The sequence below is a fragment of the Penicillium hispanicum genome (genome assembly GCF_028827665.1).
Source record: "Penicillium hispanicum strain IBT 35686 chromosome Unknown utg000007l_segment0_segment0, whole genome shotgun sequence".
Lineage (NCBI taxonomy): Eukaryota > Fungi > Ascomycota > Eurotiomycetes > Eurotiales > Aspergillaceae > Penicillium > Penicillium hispanicum.
The window spans coordinates 751,888-773,634 of record NW_026623199.1 but is presented as its reverse complement, the minus strand read 5'-3'; the positions used below and the strand labels follow the sequence as shown (position 1 = coordinate 773,634).

The 21,747-nt window shown below is 51.8% G+C and overlaps 9 protein-coding genes across 9 annotated transcripts; 4 read left to right on the top strand and 5 right to left on the bottom strand.

Moving 5' to 3' along the window:
- Positions 1-356: 356 nt before the first annotated feature.
- N7459_008077 (ribosome biogenesis GTPase LSG1) lies at positions 357-2,381 on the bottom strand (the record flags this gene model as incomplete). The annotated part of the gene is made up of 1 exon (XM_056947245.1): positions 357-2,381. The coding sequence occupies one exon, from the start codon at positions 2,379-2,381 to the stop codon at positions 357-359; it is 2,025 nt and encodes a 674-aa protein (XP_056796755.1).
- Positions 2,382-2,760: 379 nt separating this feature from the next.
- On the top strand, positions 2,761-4,314 carry N7459_008076 (ribosome biogenesis protein LTV1; the record flags this gene model as incomplete). Its single annotated transcript, XM_056947244.1, has 2 exons — positions 2,761-2,783; positions 2,835-4,314. The coding sequence occupies 2 exons, from the start codon at positions 2,761-2,763 to the stop codon at positions 4,312-4,314; spliced, it is 1,503 nt and encodes a 500-aa protein (XP_056796754.1).
- Positions 4,315-4,483: 169 nt separating this feature from the next.
- N7459_008075 (HAD family hydrolase) lies at positions 4,484-5,239 on the bottom strand (the record flags this gene model as incomplete). The annotated part of the gene is made up of 1 exon (XM_056947243.1): positions 4,484-5,239. One exon carries the CDS (start codon positions 5,237-5,239, stop codon positions 4,484-4,486), a length of 756 nt encoding a protein of 251 aa, XP_056796753.1.
- Positions 5,240-5,472: 233 nt separating this feature from the next.
- N7459_008074 (CDP-diacylglycerol--glycerol-3-phosphate 3-phosphatidyltransferase) lies at positions 5,473-7,185 on the bottom strand (the record flags this gene model as incomplete). The annotated part of the gene is made up of 3 exons (XM_056947242.1): positions 5,473-6,472; positions 6,527-6,879; positions 6,946-7,185. The coding sequence occupies 3 exons, from the start codon at positions 7,183-7,185 to the stop codon at positions 5,473-5,475; spliced, it is 1,593 nt and encodes a 530-aa protein (XP_056796752.1).
- A 279-nt stretch (positions 7,186-7,464) lies between these two features.
- Positions 7,465-8,277, top strand: N7459_008073 (complex I NDUFA12 subunit family protein; the record flags this gene model as incomplete). The annotated part of the gene is made up of 7 exons (XM_056947241.1): positions 7,465-7,515; positions 7,574-7,594; positions 7,682-7,688; positions 7,748-7,828; positions 7,896-7,959; positions 8,034-8,171; positions 8,229-8,277. The coding sequence occupies 7 exons, from the start codon at positions 7,465-7,467 to the stop codon at positions 8,275-8,277; spliced, it is 411 nt and encodes a 136-aa protein (XP_056796751.1).
- Positions 8,278-8,649: 372 nt separating this feature from the next.
- Positions 8,650-12,397, bottom strand: N7459_008072 (uncharacterized protein; the record flags this gene model as incomplete). Its single annotated transcript, XM_056947240.1, has 5 exons — positions 8,650-11,061; positions 11,119-11,735; positions 11,786-12,109; positions 12,171-12,294; positions 12,392-12,397. The coding sequence occupies 5 exons, from the start codon at positions 12,395-12,397 to the stop codon at positions 8,650-8,652; spliced, it is 3,483 nt and encodes a 1,160-aa protein (XP_056796750.1).
- A 315-nt stretch (positions 12,398-12,712) lies between these two features.
- On the top strand, positions 12,713-15,143 carry N7459_008071 (RIX1/PELP1 family protein; the record flags this gene model as incomplete). Its single annotated transcript, XM_056947239.1, has 2 exons — positions 12,713-13,045; positions 13,122-15,143. 2 exons carry the CDS (start codon positions 12,713-12,715, stop codon positions 15,141-15,143), a joined length of 2,355 nt encoding a protein of 784 aa, XP_056796749.1.
- A 105-nt stretch (positions 15,144-15,248) lies between these two features.
- Positions 15,249-16,910, bottom strand: N7459_008070 (wax synthase family protein; the record flags this gene model as incomplete). Its single annotated transcript, XM_056947238.1, has 1 exon — positions 15,249-16,910. The coding sequence occupies one exon, from the start codon at positions 16,908-16,910 to the stop codon at positions 15,249-15,251; it is 1,662 nt and encodes a 553-aa protein (XP_056796748.1).
- A 432-nt stretch (positions 16,911-17,342) lies between these two features.
- N7459_008069 (uncharacterized protein) lies at positions 17,343-20,310 on the top strand (the record flags this gene model as incomplete). Its single annotated transcript, XM_056947237.1, has 4 exons — positions 17,343-17,613; positions 17,689-17,876; positions 17,930-19,284; positions 19,341-20,310. 4 exons carry the CDS (start codon positions 17,343-17,345, stop codon positions 20,308-20,310), a joined length of 2,784 nt encoding a protein of 927 aa, XP_056796747.1.
- Positions 20,311-21,747: the final 1,437 nt, after the last annotated feature.

The window sequence follows — 21,747 nt, the reverse complement described above, 5'->3', positions numbered from 1 at the left end:
GCTGGGCTCGTCTATATTTACAATGCATTGACTAATGCGGGGGTATCAATCTGAATGAACGATCAAACTTGGTACCGAGCAATAATGGACTTGGAAGATGTGGTATAACGTAAATTCGGCTTGTGCTAGATAACCCGAACGCCTGCAAATGTCTACGTCCAAATCAAGATGACATGCAAATCCCATATGTTAGACCAGCGGTCGTTCATTTCTTCCTCCTAAAGCCTCATTCCTTTTGCCCCAGGCAAAGCCGTACAGACATTGAAAGGTATAAACCATCGTCACATCAAAAGATCAAAGGAATCCGAAGAGCCTGGTCCGTCACGACTCGTCCGTCATAGAAAAAAAAAGCACTTTTAGTAGTAGTCGTCATCTTGGCCGTTGTTGCGCTTGGCCTTCGCCCTGCGTTTGTTTCCCTTGAAATGCTTCTTGGAGCCAGCACCTCGGACTTCCGAGACATCCACACCGCGCTCCAGGGCAATCATCATGCGCTCCTTGCGGCCTGTCAGGTTCTTACGGATTTCCTGACCCTGTGGAGTGTACTGGGCCTGGAAAGGCAAAGTCATACGGCCTGCGGAGGGACCGGTGGCGGTCCCGAAGAAACCGCTGTCGAGGTTGCGGGAAAGGTTGCCGGTCTCTTCGCCGATCTTCCCGGACGATATGAAAGAAGCAATGTCGGAATCCAGGTCTTCTTCATCCGCGTCCAAAGCAGCCTTTGCAAGTATAGCTTGGCGTTTCGCGGGAAGGTGGGAAATGTCGTAGAGTTCGGCATTGAACTCCTGCGGGTTGATGGGATCTTGACCCTCCGGCGAAGGGGGCGGGTGGCAGAAGATAAACTTTCCATTCACGTAGTCCTTCAAGACGTATCGTGCAGCGCGGGACTCATCAGGCTGACCCTGTCCTTGTGTAGAGAAGCCGCGGGCTCGGGCATACGCACGCAGAACCTCGCTAGCGGTGGGAATCCCAGTACCACCCTCCTCTATGGGACGGGTGTTGATCTTCACGCCGTATACGTTTTCAACGAACTGCTTGGGGATGCGCTGCGCGACCAAGCCGGCGGGGCCGGTGAATTCACGCTGCTGGTCGATAGGCAACACACCATTGACAACCAAGTCCGCCTTCGTGGTGGCAAAGTTGGGGAACACCAGACCTGGACAATCGCAGAGCATAATCTCCGGGGAGAGATACAGCGTCTGAAAGTGCTTTGTCTTACCGGGAGTGGCAGACACAGACACCTTCTTGGCACCAAGAAGGGCGTTAATAGTGCTGGACTTACCCACGTTGGGGTAGCCGACCAACCCAATTGTGGTCTTCTGTTTCGAATTTTCGGTGGGATCTTGATTCTGGGGAAGTGTTTCAGGCGAGTTGGCCAGGAACAGCTCTTCAAGTTCGTCCACGTCCAAGATGTGTGGCCCAAGAGATTGATCAGGGTCAGCAAGCTTAGCCACAACCTCTTCATCTTCGCCAGAAGCTTCTTCCTCATCCTTCTCTTCCTCATCGTGATAATTCTGGTCACGGACGCTCATTTTCTGCGTCGAGGCGGCTAGGGTTTCGTCCTCCTCGCTGTCTTGTTGCGACTCCTTCAGCAGATCAGCCTCCATCTTCTCTTTGGCAAGATGAGCCGAGAAAAAGCGGAAGTTAATCTTGTTTCTCTCGAAGTACTCGGCCCAGGCCTCCCGCTGCTTGAGAGTCAGCATATCTGCCTTGTTGACCAACAACAGGTTCTTCTTCCGAGGATCAATCTCCTTCACGTAGTTCTCCAGATCCTCCGAGCGGAACTGGAGCGGGTTCCGCGCATCGACGATCTGCACCACGAGATCAGACCGCTCAATGACACGCCACAACTGGCGCCAGACCTCCAGGTTTCGCTCGAAGGGAGTCATCAGCAGATCGTGGTTCTCCTGCAGCTCGGCCAAGCCTCGCCGCCAGCTCAACAAACTCTCGCGTTCCATCATCTCCAACTGTTGTGGGGTAGTGGAAGAGTCCCATTTGGGCCGTCGCGGCACCGTCAACCGACCCTTGTTCTTCTGGTGTTTCTTTATAGTCGACTTCTCCTCGGACGCGGACAGGAGATACGGGTTCTTCTGGTCGGCATGGATAATCTTGACGTTGTTGATTTTTTCAGCAGTAAAATCGGTGCCGGCCAGTTCGGCAGTGCTGAGGAACTCGTCGAGGGCGGCCTGCTCGGTGATGGAGCGCATTTTCACCCATGATGCCTCCTTCTGGGCGTTGGTGATGTAGGTTTCGCCATTGACACCCGTGCGCGCAATGGCATTGTTGTGCGAGGCCTTCTTCTGGTTCGAGGCTTTGCCTTTGCCGAAGCGATCGTTCATGAGGCTGTTGCCCAGCCCCACAGAGTTCTTGGATTTTGCCAGCACCATGGTGAATCGTGTGCTGTGGTGTGGTAGTTGTGCAGAGAAAAGAGTACAACCCCGCCCGAAAAAGGGGAAATCTTTCGGATTATTCAGACGGATAAGATAACGCTGACTCATCAAATTTTTTTATCGAGATTTTGCTTGTGTTGGTCTGTCTATTTGGAGCATACGTACACATATGATGCGAGTCAGTGATGACGGCACGAATGTATTAGTCAATCGGGATTTTCGACGCCATTCTATGGTGTGAAAACTTCCCACCGAGATACTCGCCACACTGGGGACCCGAGGGGCTCGGGCATCGATAAGCGCCACGTGACCCTATCAATCCCACTTTTTCGTTTTTTTGAGTCGCAAAGTCACAACCTACAGCTCACCATTAATCATGCCGCCCCGCAAGCAGTGGATGTATGTGCTGTTAGAACCTCTATGAGAGACCTGTGCTGACAAATTCTCCAGCGACAAGAAAAACGCGAGCACTTTTCAGCTCTTTCACCGATCTCAACATGACCCGCTAATCCACAACCCCGAAGCGGACGACCGAGTCCTGCACCACGTTTCCGGTCCTGCACCTGCTCCTTCATCTGCATCGACAGCCTCGCAGAAACCGTTTCGTGACCTGTCAGACCTGAAGACCGAATTCAACAATGAGACTGTTCGTCGCAACGAAGGCGAGGCCGCCAACTACGGAATCTACTATGACGACTCCAAGTACGATTACATGCAGCATTTGCGCGAGCTAGGCACTGGCAGTGGAGACTCATACTTTGTTGAGGCAAAAGCTGAGAAGGGAAAAGGAAAGTCCAAGGGTATGAAACTGGAGGATGCGCTGCGCCAAGTATCTTTGGATGAAGATGCACAGAGCGCATTCGGTGGTCCCAGTGCGTACGGATCGGAGTATGGCGATATGCGCTCAACTGCATCATCCTACGTGCGCCAGCCCACATATCAAGACCAGCAGAATGTTCCGGACGCCATTGCTGGCTTCCAACCTGATATGGACCCGCGATTACGTGAGGCCCTGGAGGCACTTGAAGACGAGGAATTCGTCGACGACGAAGATGACGATCTATTCGGCGAACTGACGGCCAATCCGGAGGAGATGGACCGTGGAGATTGGGAGGATACAATTTTCGATGAAGGTGAAGAAGACGAAGGATGGGAATCAGATGCGACTGAGAAAGCCCCCGTGCAGGCGGACAGCACTGATGCTCAACGACACATTCCGGAGGAAGACTTGCCAGAAGCAAATGTCGATAAAGATGTTCCTCCTGGTGAAATGCCTGAACACGATCAACCTGCTCCGGATATGCACCCCGAAGACCAAGGGTGGATGCAGGAATTCGCCAGGTTCAAGAAGGATGCTAAGACCGGAAAGGCTGCTACGCCAGCCGCTCCTAGTATTGCACCATCCGGGCAGCAAACGCTCGCTTCTACCGTATTCACAGCTGGAGGAACACCAATCCGTCGGAAGAAGCGCAAGGGTGCCATGACCAATCCATCTGCCTACTCGATGAGCTCGTCGGCGTTGGCGCGTACCGAAGGACATCGTCTCCTTGATGATCGGTTCGACAGGGTCGAAGCATTGTACGCGCTGGACGAAGAAGAAGAGTATGACGATAGCATGTCAATGGTCAGCGGTATGACCGGCGCCACCGGCATGACTGGCATGTCCGCCGCGTCGTCCCAGGCGCCAAGTCTTGTCGATGGCAGCGGAGATGGATACTCGCGCAGCGATTTCCATAACGTTATGGATGACTTCCTCGCCAGTTGGGACGACAACACCAGTGCCCAGGCGAAGCGAAAGGGAGTCAAGAACAAGCGTGGCAAGAACGGCAACGAGGCTATCGGTATTCGCATGCTTGATGAGGTTCGCTCAGGTCTCGGTCCTGCTCGGCTCTCGTCGAACGGGTCTAGCCGCGTCCCTGGACGAGCCTAAATGGATGCGCCGCATGGCAATGATACGACACTCAATGGAACTCCTAGTCATGATACGGCGTTGGGCTTTTGCTTCATTTTCTCTGTTTCACACTACTTCATCTATGCATGTCCTAGGTTATTATTATATGATTAGACCAAAAGTGATATTCTTAACTGGAATCCTCCATCTATTCTTCGTCGAGTACATGTAGCAAGGCCTCCCAGGACTGAACCCTCAAGCTAGCAGAGTCCTCCAGTCGGCTTTGCTGCTTCTCATCATACAGCACGGCCAAAATGCCTTCTTCCTGCGCTGGTTGTATATCCCGCAGCTCATTGTCACCAAAGTAAACAATCTCATCCACCGCGATGCCATACCTCTCCAACATGACCTTGAACAATCCATCTACTTTAGACCTCCCTACTTCATTGGTAGTGACAAGCACATCAATGTAAGGCCAAAGTCCAAGTTCTTTGACTGTCCATTCTTGCGCATCAGCCGGGCCTTCGGTGATCACAATAACTTTCTTCCCGAGTTGCTGTAAGGTCTGAAGCAGCGGCAGAGCATGCTCCTTGAGAGCGAGACTGGACTTGAGTGAAGATTTATAGATATCCAGTAGAGGGTCTACTGGCTTGGCTTCGTCGCTGCCAAGACCGGAGTCGTCGATTCCGTGCGCTTGCAAGAGGCGAGTAAATCTTTCGCGGCGATATTGCGTCGAGGTTCTGCCATCCGTGAACGCATTGGCTGTTGCTGTGCGCAGAATTTGTTGATAGGTGGTTTTGAGACGGTCGATATCGAGCCCATATGTATCATCGATAGCTTCAAAGACGCTCTGTGAGGCCTGTCCGGAAGCTTTGCGAAATTCATGGAGAGTGTCGTCCAGGTCGAAGCCAAACCATTTTTTCTGTGAGAGAATTGGCTGTAGACGGTATTCGGAGCTCGACATTTTGATCGTTTGAATAGGTATCTTTTTACCTATCAAAGAAATGGGATTATGGCCATCTTTACATATCTGGTGTATGAGTCAAACTGGAATGGCGATTGGGGATCCACTTGCTGATGGCGTGATGGCCAGATTTATGGCATTATCAGAGCTATAAATACAAGCGGGCGCAGTGTCCCGCATCAATCAGGTGAGAAATATACCGGCTATATATACACAATGGTAGAGCAAGGATATCAGAGTGCGCCGCCCACTTTCTCGACGATCCACATCGCTAGTCTAACATTCCAGCTGACGCGACGCTCAGTGCGCATCAGGTCCTCTCGCGAAATGGCATCGGAGTCTTTCTGAAGCCACTTGGTTTCCTCACCCAACTTCAGCTTCAGCCTTTGGTCATTCGTCACGACCAATGCACCAACCTCAATATCCAGGCTGTAGCTTCTTTTTGTGTAGTTGCTGCTACCGACAAAAGTGAGGCTCGGGTGCTCTTCGCGCGGAAGGGTGATCCACAGACCCTTTGCGTGGTATGTCCACCCGCCAGGGGTACCAACAGTGCCACGGCGCCATTCCTTCAGTTGAATAGAGTTTGTAGCCTGAGCCTCAGCGACGCGGTCGAGGAAGCGCGCTGAGAGGTGTGTGTATGCAGCTGGCAGCATACCCGAGACACCTGGAGAACCATAAAATCCATTTGCCCAGGGCGAAGCCGTTAAAACTGTACCCTGGGTGGTAGACGGTGCCCCAGAGGAGATTGATGTACTGGAGATTAGGAGAGACGAAAGAACAGGGTGGATGTTGAAATATCCAGCCGTAAAGAGCCAGTGGGCACCTGAAAATGCCGGGGATTGGGACAAGAGACGCAAGATACTGGTCACGGCCGGAAATTCGGTAGAGGTATCTTGTTTTAGAAGTGGTGTGAACTGTGCGACAGGGTATACAAAGGTTTGACTCGATGATGACGGAATAACAGGTTTGTTGTCGGAGGCTTGGATGAGCGGGTTAAGAACAGTAGATGCGTAAGCAACAAATTCTTGAGGATCATCTAAAGGCGAGGGTGCTCCGTTGATTGTAGGCCAATCTAAAAGATAGCCAGACTGGCTATGGGGGTCCGGTAGGACCTGGAAACTCAGGCTGCAGACGGCGTGGTGGATGCGAGCATAGTAGTCTGATAGCGCTTTGTTATTGAAAACATGATATCGGTCTAGGCGATTGGTGAAATAATCTTCGGATAAGTTTGCTCTGAACGAGCCCGTTAGCACGTGGGTTGAAAAAAAAAATGCCAGGGCGTCCTACCCCGAGATGATGATTTCGTCGTCAATTCCATACAGCTTCATATGCTGCAAGCCCCAGCCCTCATTGATTCGACGAGGAATCCATTTTTTCCTCAACCCCGTTAGATTGGGTGTATGGAACATTCGAACCTCGACTCTTTCCGGCCCATAATCGGCAACCAACGAGGACAGCAGCGAGGCGCATGAAGGATTGGGAGTCTCTCGAGTGCCGCGCAGAGCATCAGTGAGAATTGATACCTTTAGGTCCGGGTTGTCACGGAGGGCATTCGACAAAGCCTCGATCAGCTCGTACTCAGTCTTGCCAATGTAGAGTGTCGAGAAGTAAACGCGGCGGCGGGCATTGCGGATTTTACTCTGCACAGTAGCAAGTTAATATATTACCGTCTGGTGCACATGGAGACCAACTCAGCAAGAGCGTACCTTCAGAGTAGAATAGAAATTGGCCGGAGAATCGAGGATGGAGATCTGCGACGCCGGAATCTCGAATCTGGGGGCAATGCGATCGAGCTCAATGGTGATTCCCCCGAGCGGAGACGGCGCAGCGGCAGCATGAGTATTAGCAGCAGTATGCGCAGAGAACTTGCGATCACACAGTCTCCGGCGCGCGACAGGACGACGAGCAGCGCAGCGCAACGTGGCGCCTCCAATGCGACCGAACATGATCGAGCGACGACGGGTGATTTGAACGCTGCAGACAGGATTTCTGAATCGGGAAGGCGCGAGCAGAGGGTGCAAACTATGCAAACTGGCCGACTTCAACTGTCGGAATGATTGGGTGGAGACTCGCATTAATAGTTTATCCATTCTAAGCCCCTAAATCGGCAGATCGGGCGGTGTACAGACTCCTCCTTGATTCCTATTGGACGGGTCCTCTCCGATTCTGACAACTCTCGCTTCAACTGCTCGGGCAGACCTCGTTCCTTCAATTGCACCACCGAGATGTCGACCATTCTGCGGACGCTGCGCAACCTGCGCCGCGTGGGCCTCAAGGTTTGTCGCTCGCTTATTCTCAACCCCGAGGTACCTTGTTACTAATACCCCTGTGCAGGACTATGGCCATCAGATGCAGGTACGATGGTCACCCTTGGAGGAATGAGATATGGCGAAAGGCCTGGGCTAGAGACTAACGACTGCTCGCTTTCCTCGCTTTTTACAGTACATTGGTAGGTTGAAGATTCAGTGACTTCGTGGATGGTTGGTAACTGACCCTTCGCGATCATAGGTGATACCAAAGCCGGAACCCTGATCGGAACCGACCGTTTCGGTAACAAATACTATGAGAACATGGAGGAGGAGCTGCCCCGTAAGATATACCATCAGATTGACGGGAAACTCGGGGGCATACTGGCTGACTCCTCGTTCCCGTGCAGTCCGTACGCGATGGGTCGACTACAAGGAAGTAGAATATGACCCATCCCAAATTGAGCCGGGCTGGTAGGCTTTTCATTACCTTTCCATGGCCCAACATGGGTGTGGAAGTCTTACATGTTAATACTGATCGTGAATAGGCATGCTTGGATCTCCTACCTGGTCGACTCACCCCCGCACGCCGACAAGCTCCTGCAGACCGGCCTTCGCAGCTGGGAGCTGCCCGAGCACCGTCCCAACATGACCCTCAGCCGTGGTGCGTTCAAGACCTATTCGACGTATGTATGCCCCAGACAATCTACTATTTCATAACATATCCACCAACTCGGCTATAGGACCCGCCCCAAGTACTCTGCGTGGACTCCGGTCGCCGCTCCGCGGTAAATGCAAATGGGCTTTGGTTGCTAGCAAAATGAATCCAAATTTCGTGCCCTAGCTTTATTTCGATTTCCTTTTTTGCCCTCCAAGCACCGAGACGAGGCTTGCCGGAGTGATGTATATAACGTGCTATCAAATGGTTCCTTCAGAAGATTGATTTCAAAATTCCACAATTACTTTCATTTCAATAATAGCTCTGGCAAAAATAAGCGCTGGACCATGCGTTCAGTCCCTATTCTAAAGCACGAACATGGTATCGCAGTCGTTAAAAGGTGACGAGGGGCACACGTGGCCAGCAGGGGGAGATCAAATAGATACAAGAAGATATTAAAAGAAATTAGAACAAGAGCGGATGATTTGCTTTCTGCTTTTCTCTTTTCACAGAACATAGAGTCCCGAGCCTATGTTCGACCAGTGTCGGATTGGTCGACGGTCTTCCAGTTCGATGCACCACCACAAAACCTCCTTTAGTTTCTCGACCTGTTCGCCAGCTTCGTACGCGCGAGCAAGCGCGTACCAAGCTTCAGAGTTGTCCCATGAGCTGCCTTGCTTTGTGAGCGCCGACAGGAGACCATATGCCCGATCCCGAGCCGCAAGGCGATGAAGTTTCTTGGGGTCGACATCGTGTGCAGAAGAAGCCTCGACCGGTTGTTGGGTCTCTGTGGCATCAAAAACCTTCAATTCATCGGCCGAGATAGCCTTCCCGGATTTCGGTTTGGTAGTCTCTGACAATAAGGAGATGCGGGAGGCATTGAGATTGACATCCGCGGCAGAGGGCTCAGCAGGCAAGTTCTGATCCCAGATGTCTAGGAGGAGATTTGCAAGGCCAATGGTCGCTGTCGGGTGTTCGGAATGGCGTAACAGCGCGTCCTCAAAAAGCTTGATAGCCTGGTGAGGGTTTGATTGTGCTTGAGCGAGGAGGCCTTGCTCGGCGAAGACATCTGCCCACAGTTCCTCGGGACTTTTCGCGGCAGTCCAGCCACGTCTGCTGAAAGAGCGTGCCGAGGATTCTTCGGATGATGCTAGTGCCTCCATTTGCGCGGCTTGCTTCCAGGCTTCTTCACATGCCTCCCGGGCGTCATCGAACAGAGACGCTCGGCGGTACAGACCAGCAATGATGAGCCAAATTCTGATCAGCAGAGCGAGGGCATGCTTTCTAGACTGGATGATGGAAAACTTGGTAGTAGCGTTGGTAGGAGAGTCAAAACGATGAGAGACTGAAAGTCGAATATTTTCAGGGGCGACTGGAAGCCGGACATCCTGTTCCGGAGGTTGCTTCTCATGGCCAGCTGGGGGCGGTTGTTGCCTGTGGTGGATATTGTGCGCAACTGGCTGTAAGGGCTGTCTCCTACTTGAGGTCTGAGCTGAGGGCACAGGTGATGAGTTGCCGGACACTGCAATGCCAACCATCTCAGGAGACTCAGATTCGTGCGGGAGCGGGGGTTCCTGGATCCGAGGTTTCTCGTTCCGATGGAAACTGCTGCTGCGCTTCTTGAGCCGCTTTGAGTCTGATCGCCCAAGCGAGGGTGAGTGGGCATGGTCTTCGTCCGTTATCTGAATGGCTGGTGCGTCTGTTCCAATGCTATGTCCGTTGGGAATTGGAGGAACCGCAGGCACATTTGAGCTAGTAGATGAAACTGTTCGACGGTCTGGTGGCTGGGAAGATCTGTGCCGACTAAAGATGCTACTACGGAAGCTCTTCGTCGTGCCCGCGGAACTCTTTGGTGGTACTAGGTGTTCCGGTTTCGAGGCCTTGTTGCTTCCGTCTTCGAGGTTGAGCTCTTGGAACAAAGTACCGAAAAGACTCAGCAATTGTTCGGTCTGGTTAACAGCAGCTTCAGGGCCCTCCAGGATCTCGACAAATGCGAGCTGTGTGATGCGAGTTTGGATAATACGCTCTTTCTCCCTGCCTTGCAGGTGACCGACCAAAGTGCGCTTAGACATGGTGGGATTTTGCTGTGAATGTCTCGACGAGCGTCTCTCCCGGTTATTTTTGGCAAATATCTCTGCAGGGAACGGCTCAAATGCTGCTTCACAGGAACGTTCAGCGATCTCGAATTCATGCTTTGCACTAAGCAATAGCGCAAGCAAATGCCAAAGAGGTACGAGATCTCGCTCTTCGGTAAGGTTGTCGGAAGCAATGGACGAGTCATGGGAAGTCAACGCAGATTTGACGTAGCTAATCGCAGTATCCAAATCCCGATTCTCCGCAAGCGCAATAGAGAGCGTATATAGAGAGGCGTAGCTCGTTTCGCTGCTCAATTCAGGATCGACGCTCTTTTCTAGGTATTCGATCGCCTCCCCTCGAATCTCGTCTCGTGATTCATTCAAAGGAGTATAGCTTGCCCAATTAGCGAGACCAACCCCAACTGCCCGATAAGCAGTGGCTAACACGGGTGGAGGGACTTCTGGTGAGTTTGGCGAGTTGGGGCTTCGTGAAAGCACCAGCTGGCCATTGGGTTTACCGTTTGCATTGTTGGAGACCTGCTTGGGGATGTATTCTCTGATCAATTCAGTCAAGTCTTTGGCCTTTTCGGCTTCTTCATATGAGCCAAGACAGCTCAACAAAGTGACGCCTTCTGATAGGGTTTGTAGCAGAATGCTATCCTTCTCCAGCTCTCCATATTCAGCCGATTTCCGGGCTCTCTCTTTGGCAGCTGTAACAATTTCGATATAGGAATCGAGAGCTTGAACTGCAAGATCAAAGTCTGCCAGTGCAGAATGGACGTGAAACAGGCGCCGCAGAATTAGATGCGAGTGATACGTTTTGGTTGCTGCACGGTACAGAATCTGTATGTCAAAGCTGTCAGGGGAGTGATGAACCAAGATAAATGGCTCAATACTTACGTCCAAAACATTCCGACCCACGGCATTCTGGCCACCTTCGCCGAGATCTGAGTCTTGCCAGCGAGGACCACAAAGAACCTCCCAGTTGCTGATCACCAACTCCACCCATTCCTCCATCTGGGAATTATTGGAACTGGCAGTGGGGAATTTGACCTCTCGGAGAAGATGTCCTTCACAGATGGATTCGATACGTCGCAACTCGCTAGCAAGTTGTGGGCGTTCTGGTCCATCATTAGGAGCAGTATATTCCAGTCCATTTTGGAGAACAGTGGTGAGAAACCTGTAATATGATTGCCAAATCGATGTGTGCGACGGTTGGTCGGAAGAATCCGCAAATGAGGCATTGGGCGAAGCGAGACCTTGCTTGACTGCGGGATGGGCTGACCATAACCTAAAAAGCTGTAGCGCAATTTCCACATGCCTGGGATTCGAGGATGGCAAGCTTCTGCTGGCTTCTTCACTCGCCGCGGTGGCGCCCTTTCTAAGCATGGTCTCAGCCCAGCTCAAGAACTGCGCGTTAGTAGTGTTGGCAAGCATTCCCCCACTCAGCCATGGCACCAATGAGGCAAATGTCTCCAATGTATCGTCAATTCCGGCAGTCGTGAGTTGTGCTAAACCTGAATCTTCGGTAAGTCAAGAATTTGTCTAAGAATCAGTATCGACATACCCTTGATGTAGCATCCTTTTACTAGACAAACTTCGGTCCAGGTAGTCAGACTGGAGCCTTCGTTCACCAGAGACTCCATGGTCACCGTGAGATTCTTGGGAAGACGCCCTACCGCGAGACTGGGCTCGTTGAGCGTCCAATGAATCCATCCCAAACAGACTTGTGCTTGAACGATCTCCTGCGGGGTCCCGTCGGCATTCTCGATGGTGGTCAACAATGCCGGAATGAGTTCGGGGAGATTAGGCGTCGATGGAGACTCGGTGGTTGTTTTCTGTTGCAAGTATGCCACGACTCGAGATTCGGCCGTCGCGGTCTGGATCACACCTGTGAAGGGATGTCTCCATTAGCGCAATCCACAGGCGCGGGAAGCGCAATCTGTACGTACAAGTCCTCTGTGGAACGTGTTTTGTCACCTTGCGAATCAGCTCAGGTACTTCGTCCCATTTGTCCTGGGCCCGCGCCTGGTCTAATGCCGCGATGTATCGCGCTCCCTTCTCGGCATTTCCTCCCTAGCCACACGTGTTAGTGATTCTAGTCTCGGAGGGCATTGTTTGTTGCAAGAGTCTCTCGCGATATCGAGGAAGTGGGGGGGCGGAAGTAACTCACTGCCATGATTGCGGAAGAGTTGCAAAGAACGCGCGAAGAGAGATGCAGGAGGACAATGGGGAATGGGCCTTCACGCCAGCATTCACGAAGGCCGAGATGATCGCCGCCTAGGGGGCTTTTGCGGGCGGACGCATTACGTACTGCCGTAACCGTAATTTACCGAGGCTTCACATGGTCCAAGCGTTTCTTCCCCGAAAAAAAATTACCGATAAGACTCCTTCTGTCGTCGATCCTTGGTTTCTGCTTCTACCTTCTGCAGATTCACCTGCTCGGACGGCTAGTTGACGACTCTGCTGAGGCTGAGTCTTGTTCACAGTTGCCATGACCACCACGAATTTACGCGCCGTCACGCATCGTTTGACAACCACGCCTGTTGATCAATTGCCAGCAATAGCTTCATTCCTCGCGACCTCATTGAGCGATTGCGCTGAGCTGCTGTCTGCGCCGCAAGCCCAAAAACCAGGGAAATCCGAGTCCGACAATGCTGTTCAGATCCATAAGTTGAAAACACGCCTGGCCAGCTTGCTGCAAGATCGCAGCGTCGAGGGACGATGGACTGCTGTGGTCTTGGTGAAAGCCACTGTCGAGGCGGGTCAGTGGGAGATCCTGCGGGGTTATGAGCCAATTGTTCGCAATTTAATTGGAATCTTGGCGGTAAGGAGCTCTGCAATTACATTTTGACCTGCTGTGCCTGTTCAAAGTCGCTGATCCCCAAAAACGGTTGTTCTAGAAACCTGATCCGGTCTCCACGAGGAAGATGTGTATCGTCACCTTGACACGCATCTTCCACCTCACCTATCAGTACCCGACTCTGGTGCGAGAAATCACGACGCCACATCTCCCGGGCTTTATCAATGCTGTACTGAACTTGGTTTCAGCTCTGGTGAAGCTTCCCTCGGGGTCGAGCCGGAAAGCAAAGCCCAATACACCTTTCATGGAAACTGTCCTGCACGCCGTCCTGGAACTGGTTCCTCGTCATCCAACCATATTCCGTCCGTTTGGTTCCCAGCTGCGGTCATTGCTTGCCGAAATTCTTGGTTGCTCTCCGCCCGCCTTTTTCCCCGAGCCCGTGATCGATGCCGCTGCTGAACTATTTGCCTCGCTCCATAAATGTGCGCCAAAGGACAAAGCAGGTACTGGCTGGACAGATGATTGCAGGTCCACCATTGTATCAATTCACCGGGCAGCCGATTATGTATTTCGGGCAGTTGTTGAACAATGGGAGTCTGTTGATGCGACTTTGGCTCCAACCCGGCAAGATTATGCCAAGGAAATGGCAGACGAAGGCTCTGATGCTTTGGGTCTTCCAACTTGGAAAGGAATTCATTCTGGAGTTGACAGATTGGTTATACTCTTGCGGGTTCTTTCTGAATTCATTACCATGCCATCTGCCTCTGCAGTGGCCATTCCCATCGGTCAGATCCTTGATTTGACGTCACGACTTACTTCCGTGACTGTGCCAGCGGATAATGCTCAAGGTTCCCAGGGCGGTGTTCAGGTCAATCCCCAAGTCAGTCGAGAGGAGAGGGAGATGCTGTGGGCTGAGCTTCCTCGTATTCACGTTGCCTGCATGGAAGTGCTTAACCGCGTTGTCGCTGTGTTGGAGAAAAGTACCACCCCACTCACTCAGACAATGATAGAACAATTTGGCTGGGTATTCCGGAACGAGAAGTTCAGCAGAATCGTACGCACAGCTACTTATGACTTGCTGCGCTCCCTGGTTCTGCTGAATGGACCTGCCATGACCAAACAAAGTGTCGCCTCCATCGCGAACATTCTTCGATTTGTCTGCATTGATTTGCTGGCCCAGTCTGTTGACTCGGAGTCTCCTGCAAAGTCTCAGTCTGATTCCAAGTCAAAGTCCAAGACTGGCCAAGGTGCAGTGAATGCCGATTTCTTCTTGAATCCGGAGCTTCAAAAGAACCGATCAGCCAAGGCCTCCCAGCATTCCCCTGAGCTTCAAAAAGCCGCCTCAGGGCTGTTGCAGAGTGTTCTCGCATCCATCCCCCCTGAACTCCTTACGGCATCGGTTCGGGCAGAAATTGACCGTACGATCATTCTGTCCTCTGACAAGGATGCGATGCTTGCCAGTGTTCTCAACCCAGTCCCATCAGTCCAGGGTCGCCCAGCTGGCGCCAGTATAATGCCCTTCCTAGTACAGATTTACTCAGACCAGATGGAAGTTGAAGCTCTGGTGCGCCCCAGAATGCCGGTTCTGATGACTACACCAGAGCTAGATGCTTATGCTGAAGTCGAGGATGAGGAAGAAGCCGAGGAGGTAGCTGATGAGGCTTATAATGCTGCCCCCGAAACTGCTACTTTTCTGAAGGAACCGGTGATCCCCCCTATTCAGGCCCAAAAAGCGGAGCCAGTGGCACCGTTGCACAAACGGACCTACGTTGAAGAAACCACTGCTCAGCCCGTCATCCATACAGCGAGCTCGGGAAGGAAACCAACGCCGACCAAGAAGGCTCGTTTCGAAGAGAGCGTTACGACCAGTCCGGGTCAATTGCCTCAGGCGAAACAGCCTGCAGCGGCCGTCACTCAAGTTTCCACCTCTGTGTCCCAACCCGCTCAGGTTGAGGCTGCAAGCGTGCAAAATCAGACCACAATCACGTTCCAGGCGTCTACGGCTACCGCGTCGTTGCCTGTGGACGACAGTGATGATGAACTACCCACCTTGAACGTGGACCCTGATACCGACGATGAAGATGAGGGTGAGGATAATGAGGATGTCACGATGGAAGGGTAACTCAGGTTCTTGAAGCTCAGTGTGCATAATGCGACATGGCAATACTTGTATCTACATAATCCGAAATGTGTCAAAAAGTCTATATCTAAAAAGCGTCTATCCTATTTATACGACTCGAATTCCGCTCCCCCAATAAGTCCCGTCGCTCCAGTAGCGAAACCATGCCCCTTTCCAGCACCACCACCCTTCGCCCTTGATCAGGCCCAATCCACGCAGCGGACTGAAGGGAATCGGCTCCGTCAACCACAATGCGCCTCTAGCAAAGTCGTCGGCGATGAAGGCTCCTGAAAACAGGACCCAACTGAAGAAGAACATAAAGTTCGCAGTGCGCCTGAGCCACCTATATTCACCGACTCGAGGTAGCATTGGGAAAACCGCTGTCTTGAAGGCATGCTCGAGGATTACCCCCAGGCTCTGCAGAGAGAAGAAGAAAAATGGCCCTGACATGGGGTGGGTTTCCGAGAGTTGTGTGAGGCTGCCACAAGCATGCACGAACCCGCTGATGGAGAATGCAACCACAACGTAAGTGACTCGCTTCACTCTCGAGTCTGTCGCCCAGTCCTTAGGGAGCAAGGATAAGATCCACCGAGCCGTGGCGGTGAAGCCATAACGAAAGAGTTGATGCCACCATCTTCCCCAACAACCTGCTAGCCCATGATCAAGAATAGGTGTGAGAAAAGGTCCAAATGTACCGGAGTACAGCCATGGCACGTCGAGTGGAGCAGAGGTCAGCCTCCGGGAAGCATTAGGGAAGGCCAGGGACAGCCCAAGAAAGAATATTGGGTTGAGAGATGTCACAAAATTGAGCGCCACATACACCCCAACGCAACTCACGAGACAGTGGTAAAATCTGAGAAGTAGTGGAAATGTCGCAAGACAGGAAATTGGGGGTGGTGGCGGTGAGTCGACTGGGGCGAGGCCCAAGAAGTAAGGATCCCATAGCATCAAGAGTTTGATGCCATCGAGTAAGATATATGAAGTCAAGAAGGTGTAAAAGGAATTTTGAAGAAGACTGTACGAATCGACCGAGGCTGTGTCATCCCTCGCCACCGACTTGCTCGCAGACGACCCTGAATGGAGCTGCACATGAACTGATGGAGGAAGAGGGCCGAGGTGAGGAGCACGCCAATTCCATTCGGGGCCTCGTAAATTGAAGAGTAATCCTGCGCACCAGTCAAGACGGTGAGACAACTTTTGCGGATATGACTGCCAATGGAACTTCTTATCCTGCTCTGCACATGCGGTTTTCTCCCGCTTCTTAACTGGAACGGACTTGGAGGCCATAACGACTTTCACGCCTAATGAGCAGATCGGTTGATCGTCTAGATCTGTCTGGCCGAGGTCTTCCTCTGGTGCATCAGCCAAAGGCGTGCAGCTAGCAATGGTAGATGGCTCATTCTCCACTGCCGGAGCTCGTTCGATACGCTGAAAATCATGCTCGAGGTCGGTGAATACAAACAGGGTGGCGCACCACACTAGCCACCATGCGGTCATTAAGCCGAGCATGTACCCATTTCCACCGATGACAGCTCGGTGATTCCTGAAGACCTCAATCGCAAACCCAAGACACAGAGTGAAAATGAATGGCCGAGCACATTGAAAGCCATTGCGGCAAGGTATGATCAAGCCAACGATTGGCAAGCAGTGGAACAGAATGACATGATAGAGAAATATAGGTTTGTAGACACCTTGTTGCAGAACAGTCTCGAGATATTGTTCGTGGCCTTGCACGAGATCCCTATTCGAGGCATAGCGGGGATCGGCCATGCGGATGGGGCGCCACTAACTCCGGACCTTGGTTGGACCTGGGGACACGCTAAGGACTGGGCTAAGAGGTTCGACCGTCGCGGTGTGCCAAGTGCGCTGAGAACTAGAAGGAACCAAGACAAGACAGAAGAGTTGAATAGAAATCCACTGAGAATGGACCCTGCGCGAGGATTATATCAACCTTCAAGTCGCGAGCAATGCAAACCTGGAAACTAGCCCGGTATGGTGCCACGTGACCGCGCGTCATGTCGCGCCCGCGTGGTGGTCCAATCGGGACTAGCGGGGCCGTCATCGTTTCTCCATTTCACCATCTTTGGTCGTTGACTTTGTGTCTGTCTTGTCTCGACGCAGGGATTAGAAGACAGTCTGCTTCCGCCAGCAGAGTCCCATCTGTTCACAATATCGCTTATTGTGGGCTTAGAGTCTCTCACCATGACCCAGTATCCCAGAAAGCGCAAGTCCGACTTGGTTGACCGAACCCAGGATGAGGATGTGCACACTTCCAAAGCGATCCGTACCAAACCGGCTGAACACCTTCAAGATATCGTCAGGGGTGAACGGCTTGGTGAAAGCGCAGAGTTTCTTCCTTTGAATCAGCTGTCGCAGGTGGCTGGTGCCGACGAGGAAGATGCTGAGGCTGCTGAACTTGTTCAAGGGAGCCAAGATGTGGACGAGTCTTCAATGTCAACTAACATCCTTTACGGTAAGCTATCAAATTTGATGCAGAACTGAAAGAGTTACTCTGTATTGAACAAAAACCCCTGAATAAGTTTGATAGGATGTCTGCCAACGAAGATCGTGGGTGTTCGTTTCTACAATGGGTATGCTACTCCTGGAGAGCGTGTCTTATTGAAACGGGAGCCTCAAAACCAATACGATCGTAACGCCATTCGAGTGGACAATGTGATGGGTTCTCAAATTGGCCATATTGGCCGAAATCTGGCTGCAAAGCTTGCGACCTACATGGTATGCTCCTCAGAAGACAAAAATAAACCGTAAGGGGCTGACAATATTTGCAGGACCCCAGGGATCTCATTGTGGAAGGTGAATTAACGGGCCCTAAAGGCGCTTTCGACTGTCCAGTGATGTTACGATTTTTTGGCACCCGTGACCCAGCCAGAAAACAGGAATTGAAGAAACGAATGCAACATGATAAGCTTTCTGTCCGTGAGCTTAATGAATTTGAGCGTCGTCAGCGCCAAGAGGAGAAACAGCGTGCGGTGGAACAGAAGAAGGCCGAGAAACAGGCTCGAGCCATGGCCTTGGGCCAAGCTGCAGCGGAATGGCAGACCAACGAGAACGCAATGTTTGCCAACCTCTCAAGTGCAATGGGGTCAGGCGATGGTCAAACCCTGGAGGAGCTGCTTGACCAAAGCAGTTATTTCAACCCGAGAGAAATTGGCAAGGTTGTGGAGAACTTTGGACAGAAAGAATCGGATCTGGCCAATATGCCCATGATTGAGACCCCGGCTGGCCTCTCTACAGGATTGCTCCCATACCAAAAGCAGGGGTTGGCGTGGATGATCAGCCGAGAGCATCCCTCGCTTCCTGCATCTGGCTCCAATGGGGTCGTCCAGTTGTGGAAGCGTAATGGAAATCGATTCACCAATGTTGCAACCAACTTTTCCACGTCCACCGCTCCTCCCCTCGCCAGTGGTGGTATTTTAGCTGACGATATGGGACTGGGCAAGACAATCCAGATAATCTCACTAGTCTTGGCCAACTCGGCCCCCAGGACGCCGGAGTCCAGCAAGGCCACTCTCATTATTGCGCCGGTAGGTGTGATGAGCAACTGGAGAAACCAGATTCAAGATCACACTCGGAGTGAAACTGCTCCACGTGTATTGATCTATCATGGCTCTGGCAAAAAGGAAGCTGCGAATCTGGCACAATACGATGTGGTGATTTCAAGCTATGGTGCGCTTGTCATGGAGTACAAACCAGATGCTAAAAGGCCACCATCTAAGGGCATCTTCTCCGTTCACTGGCGTCGTGTGGTCCTTGACGAAGGTCACAATATTCGTAACCATCGTTCGAAAGGCTCCCTTGCGGCCTGCGGTTTGCGCGCGGACTCTCGCTGGACGCTGACCGGAACACCAATCATCAACTCCCTGAAGGATCTGTATTCCCAGGTCCGCTTCTTGAAGCTCACTGGGGGGCTAGAGGACATGGGCGTTTTCAACAGCGTTTTGATTCGTCCACTTACCGCTGGCGAGCCTGAAGCTCGATTGCTTTTGGAAGCTTTGATGGGAACTATTTGCCTTCGACGTAGAAAGGATATGAACTTCATCAATCTACGTCTTCCCAAGATGACGTCTCGCGTGCTTCGTGTTAAGTTTCATGACTATGAACGTGAGAAATACAATGCCTTTCAGTATGGTCACCTTCTGCTGCTTGATCGCTGCAATTCACTGACGGTTTCCTTTTTAGATCGGAGGCCAAGGGCGCCCTGCTGAACTTCAAGGATAAGCAAGGAAATACAACTTATTCCCATTTGTTGGAGGTCCTTCTCCGTCTGCGTCAAGTCTGTAACCATTGGGCCCTTTGCAAAAAGCGGGTTGACAAACTCATGGAGATGCTAGAGCAAGGCAAGGTTGTTCCTCTTACTCCTGAAAATATGCAGGCTTTGCAAGACATGCTTCAGCTCCAAATTGAGAGTCAAGAAGTGTGTGCTATCTGTCTCGACAATCTTGATCAGCCAGTCATTACTGCGTGCGCCCATTCCTTCTGCCGAGGCTGCATTGAGCAGGTCATCGAGCGACAGCATAAGTGTCCGCTCTGCCGCGCCGACATCAAGGACAGCTCTACGCTGGTCAGCCCTGCCGTTGAGCTGGGAGAAAACGCTGATACCGTGGTTGCCGATCCTAAAAGTCCCAGCAGTAAGATCGAGGCGCTCATGAAGGTTCTGACTGCGTCTGGCCAAGCGCCAGGTACCAAAACAGTCGTCTTCAGCCAATGGACTTCCTTCCTAGATCTCGTGGAGCCTCATCTGGAACAACGCGGTGTCAGGTTTGTGCGTATCGATGGCAAGATGCAGTCTGTGAAACGCGACAACTCTATCGAAGTATTCACCCACGATCCGACCTGCACAGTTCTCCTCGCCAGTCTCAGTGTCTGTAGTGTGGGTCTCAACCTGGTGGCGGCCAATCAGGCCATTCTTGCCGACAGCTGGTGGGCACCCGCCATCGAGGACCAGGCAGTTGACCGTGTGTATCGCCTCGGGCAGAAGCGGGAGACTACTGTATGGCGGCTCATTATGGAGGACAGCATTGAGGAGCGGGTGCTTAACATTCAGGAGCGGAAGCGCCAGCTCATGCTCGCTGCCTTTCGTGAGACGGCGAAGAAAAAGGCAGAAGATGCAGCTACACGGGTTGCTGACCTCGAGAGCCTCCTGAATTGACTGCGGGAACGCTTTCGATTGCAGGGAGTTTCATTCGTCATGTCCCATCCTTTATTTTCTTCTTGTACCTGTAGACAAAAAGTCAGCTTTGCTTTATCTTCTTGTATTATTGCCTGTTTAAACATTCGATACCATTATACAACGCTGTTTAATATTTTTCTTAAGTTGAATGTGAAATAACCTAACTCAAGTCTGAAGATTCTTGCTTGAAATGTGATCGAACAAATGTGGCCAACCTTGACAGGTCCGCAATCCCCAACTTTAACTTGACCGCATTGAAAAAGCATTTCAGCACCGCTTGCGAAACAAACAACCCCAAGAACTCGAGTGCGATGAGCGATATATTCATCAAGATAATCGCAAGGTTGATTGCCAGAAGCTGATACATGATGTTGGTCCTCCGCTTGCTGCGTGTTGGGGGTAGAGATGCAGCAGCTTGGTAGTCTGCACAATGGAGATGACTGAGATGATGATCTCTTGCACAAGAAACAGAGTCAACTATATGTTCTCCCAGACATTGATTCGCAGACAGCTCCGTAGGGGGCAATAATCTGGGTATCTGCAGTACCACCACATCGAAGATGATCATGCCCAGTACATATCGGAGGACTTTCGCGCTATTAACGACCATATGAAGTCGTGAATATAGAACCAGCGACTGGCCTGTTACAAAAAAGCCATCCTACCGTGGAGAGGGCGACAGGAATCCAGATCGGGACGAGCTGAAGCATTTCAGGAGCAGACCGAGCACATCTGAAATGACGCCCAACGACGCGGACATGAGCAAGCTCCAAGGCGGTAGATGTGGAATGTTGAGAAGATGAGCACGATCAGCTCGGCGGCGTCGTACAGCGCGCATCCAAGCAGGCTGGCGATCGAGGCTTGCACGGCGAAGCTGTTGCCCGTGTATGCGCCAACGATTCCGTCGACGGGGGCTGCACAGATGGTCATTCTGAACGAGCATCTTCTCAACTCAATCTGGAATACAGAGCCTCCCAATTCGTGCGTAAGAATTCATGGCTGAGGTCTGTCCCTGGCTGTTCTGCGCGGTGAAGTTGAAGTATGGTTGTGGCCGAATGCGACGTATTCACGGGTCCAAGTCTGGCTCGCTAGAGTTTCCAAATTCTCGGAGGAAGAATTCAGTTAGAGTTTCTTCATGGGATTCTAGCAAATGAGGATCGGGGTCGTATTCCAACTCAAAGCGGCAGCATGGCTCCTAGCCCTCGAGGCAGGTTGGACTCGATTAAATACACACTACCTGAGTCTCGTGAGAAGAACAAGACAAAAATTCGACAATATAAGTTATATTAAATCATGGCAGTAGTCCGTATGATGCTCACTGTGCTGCGGTAGGTGTGGCGGTGCCGAGACAGCCTCAGGACTCGTTCCTGGGATGCAACAGACATCTCATCCTACTCCCTTTGCGTTGGGTGCTCA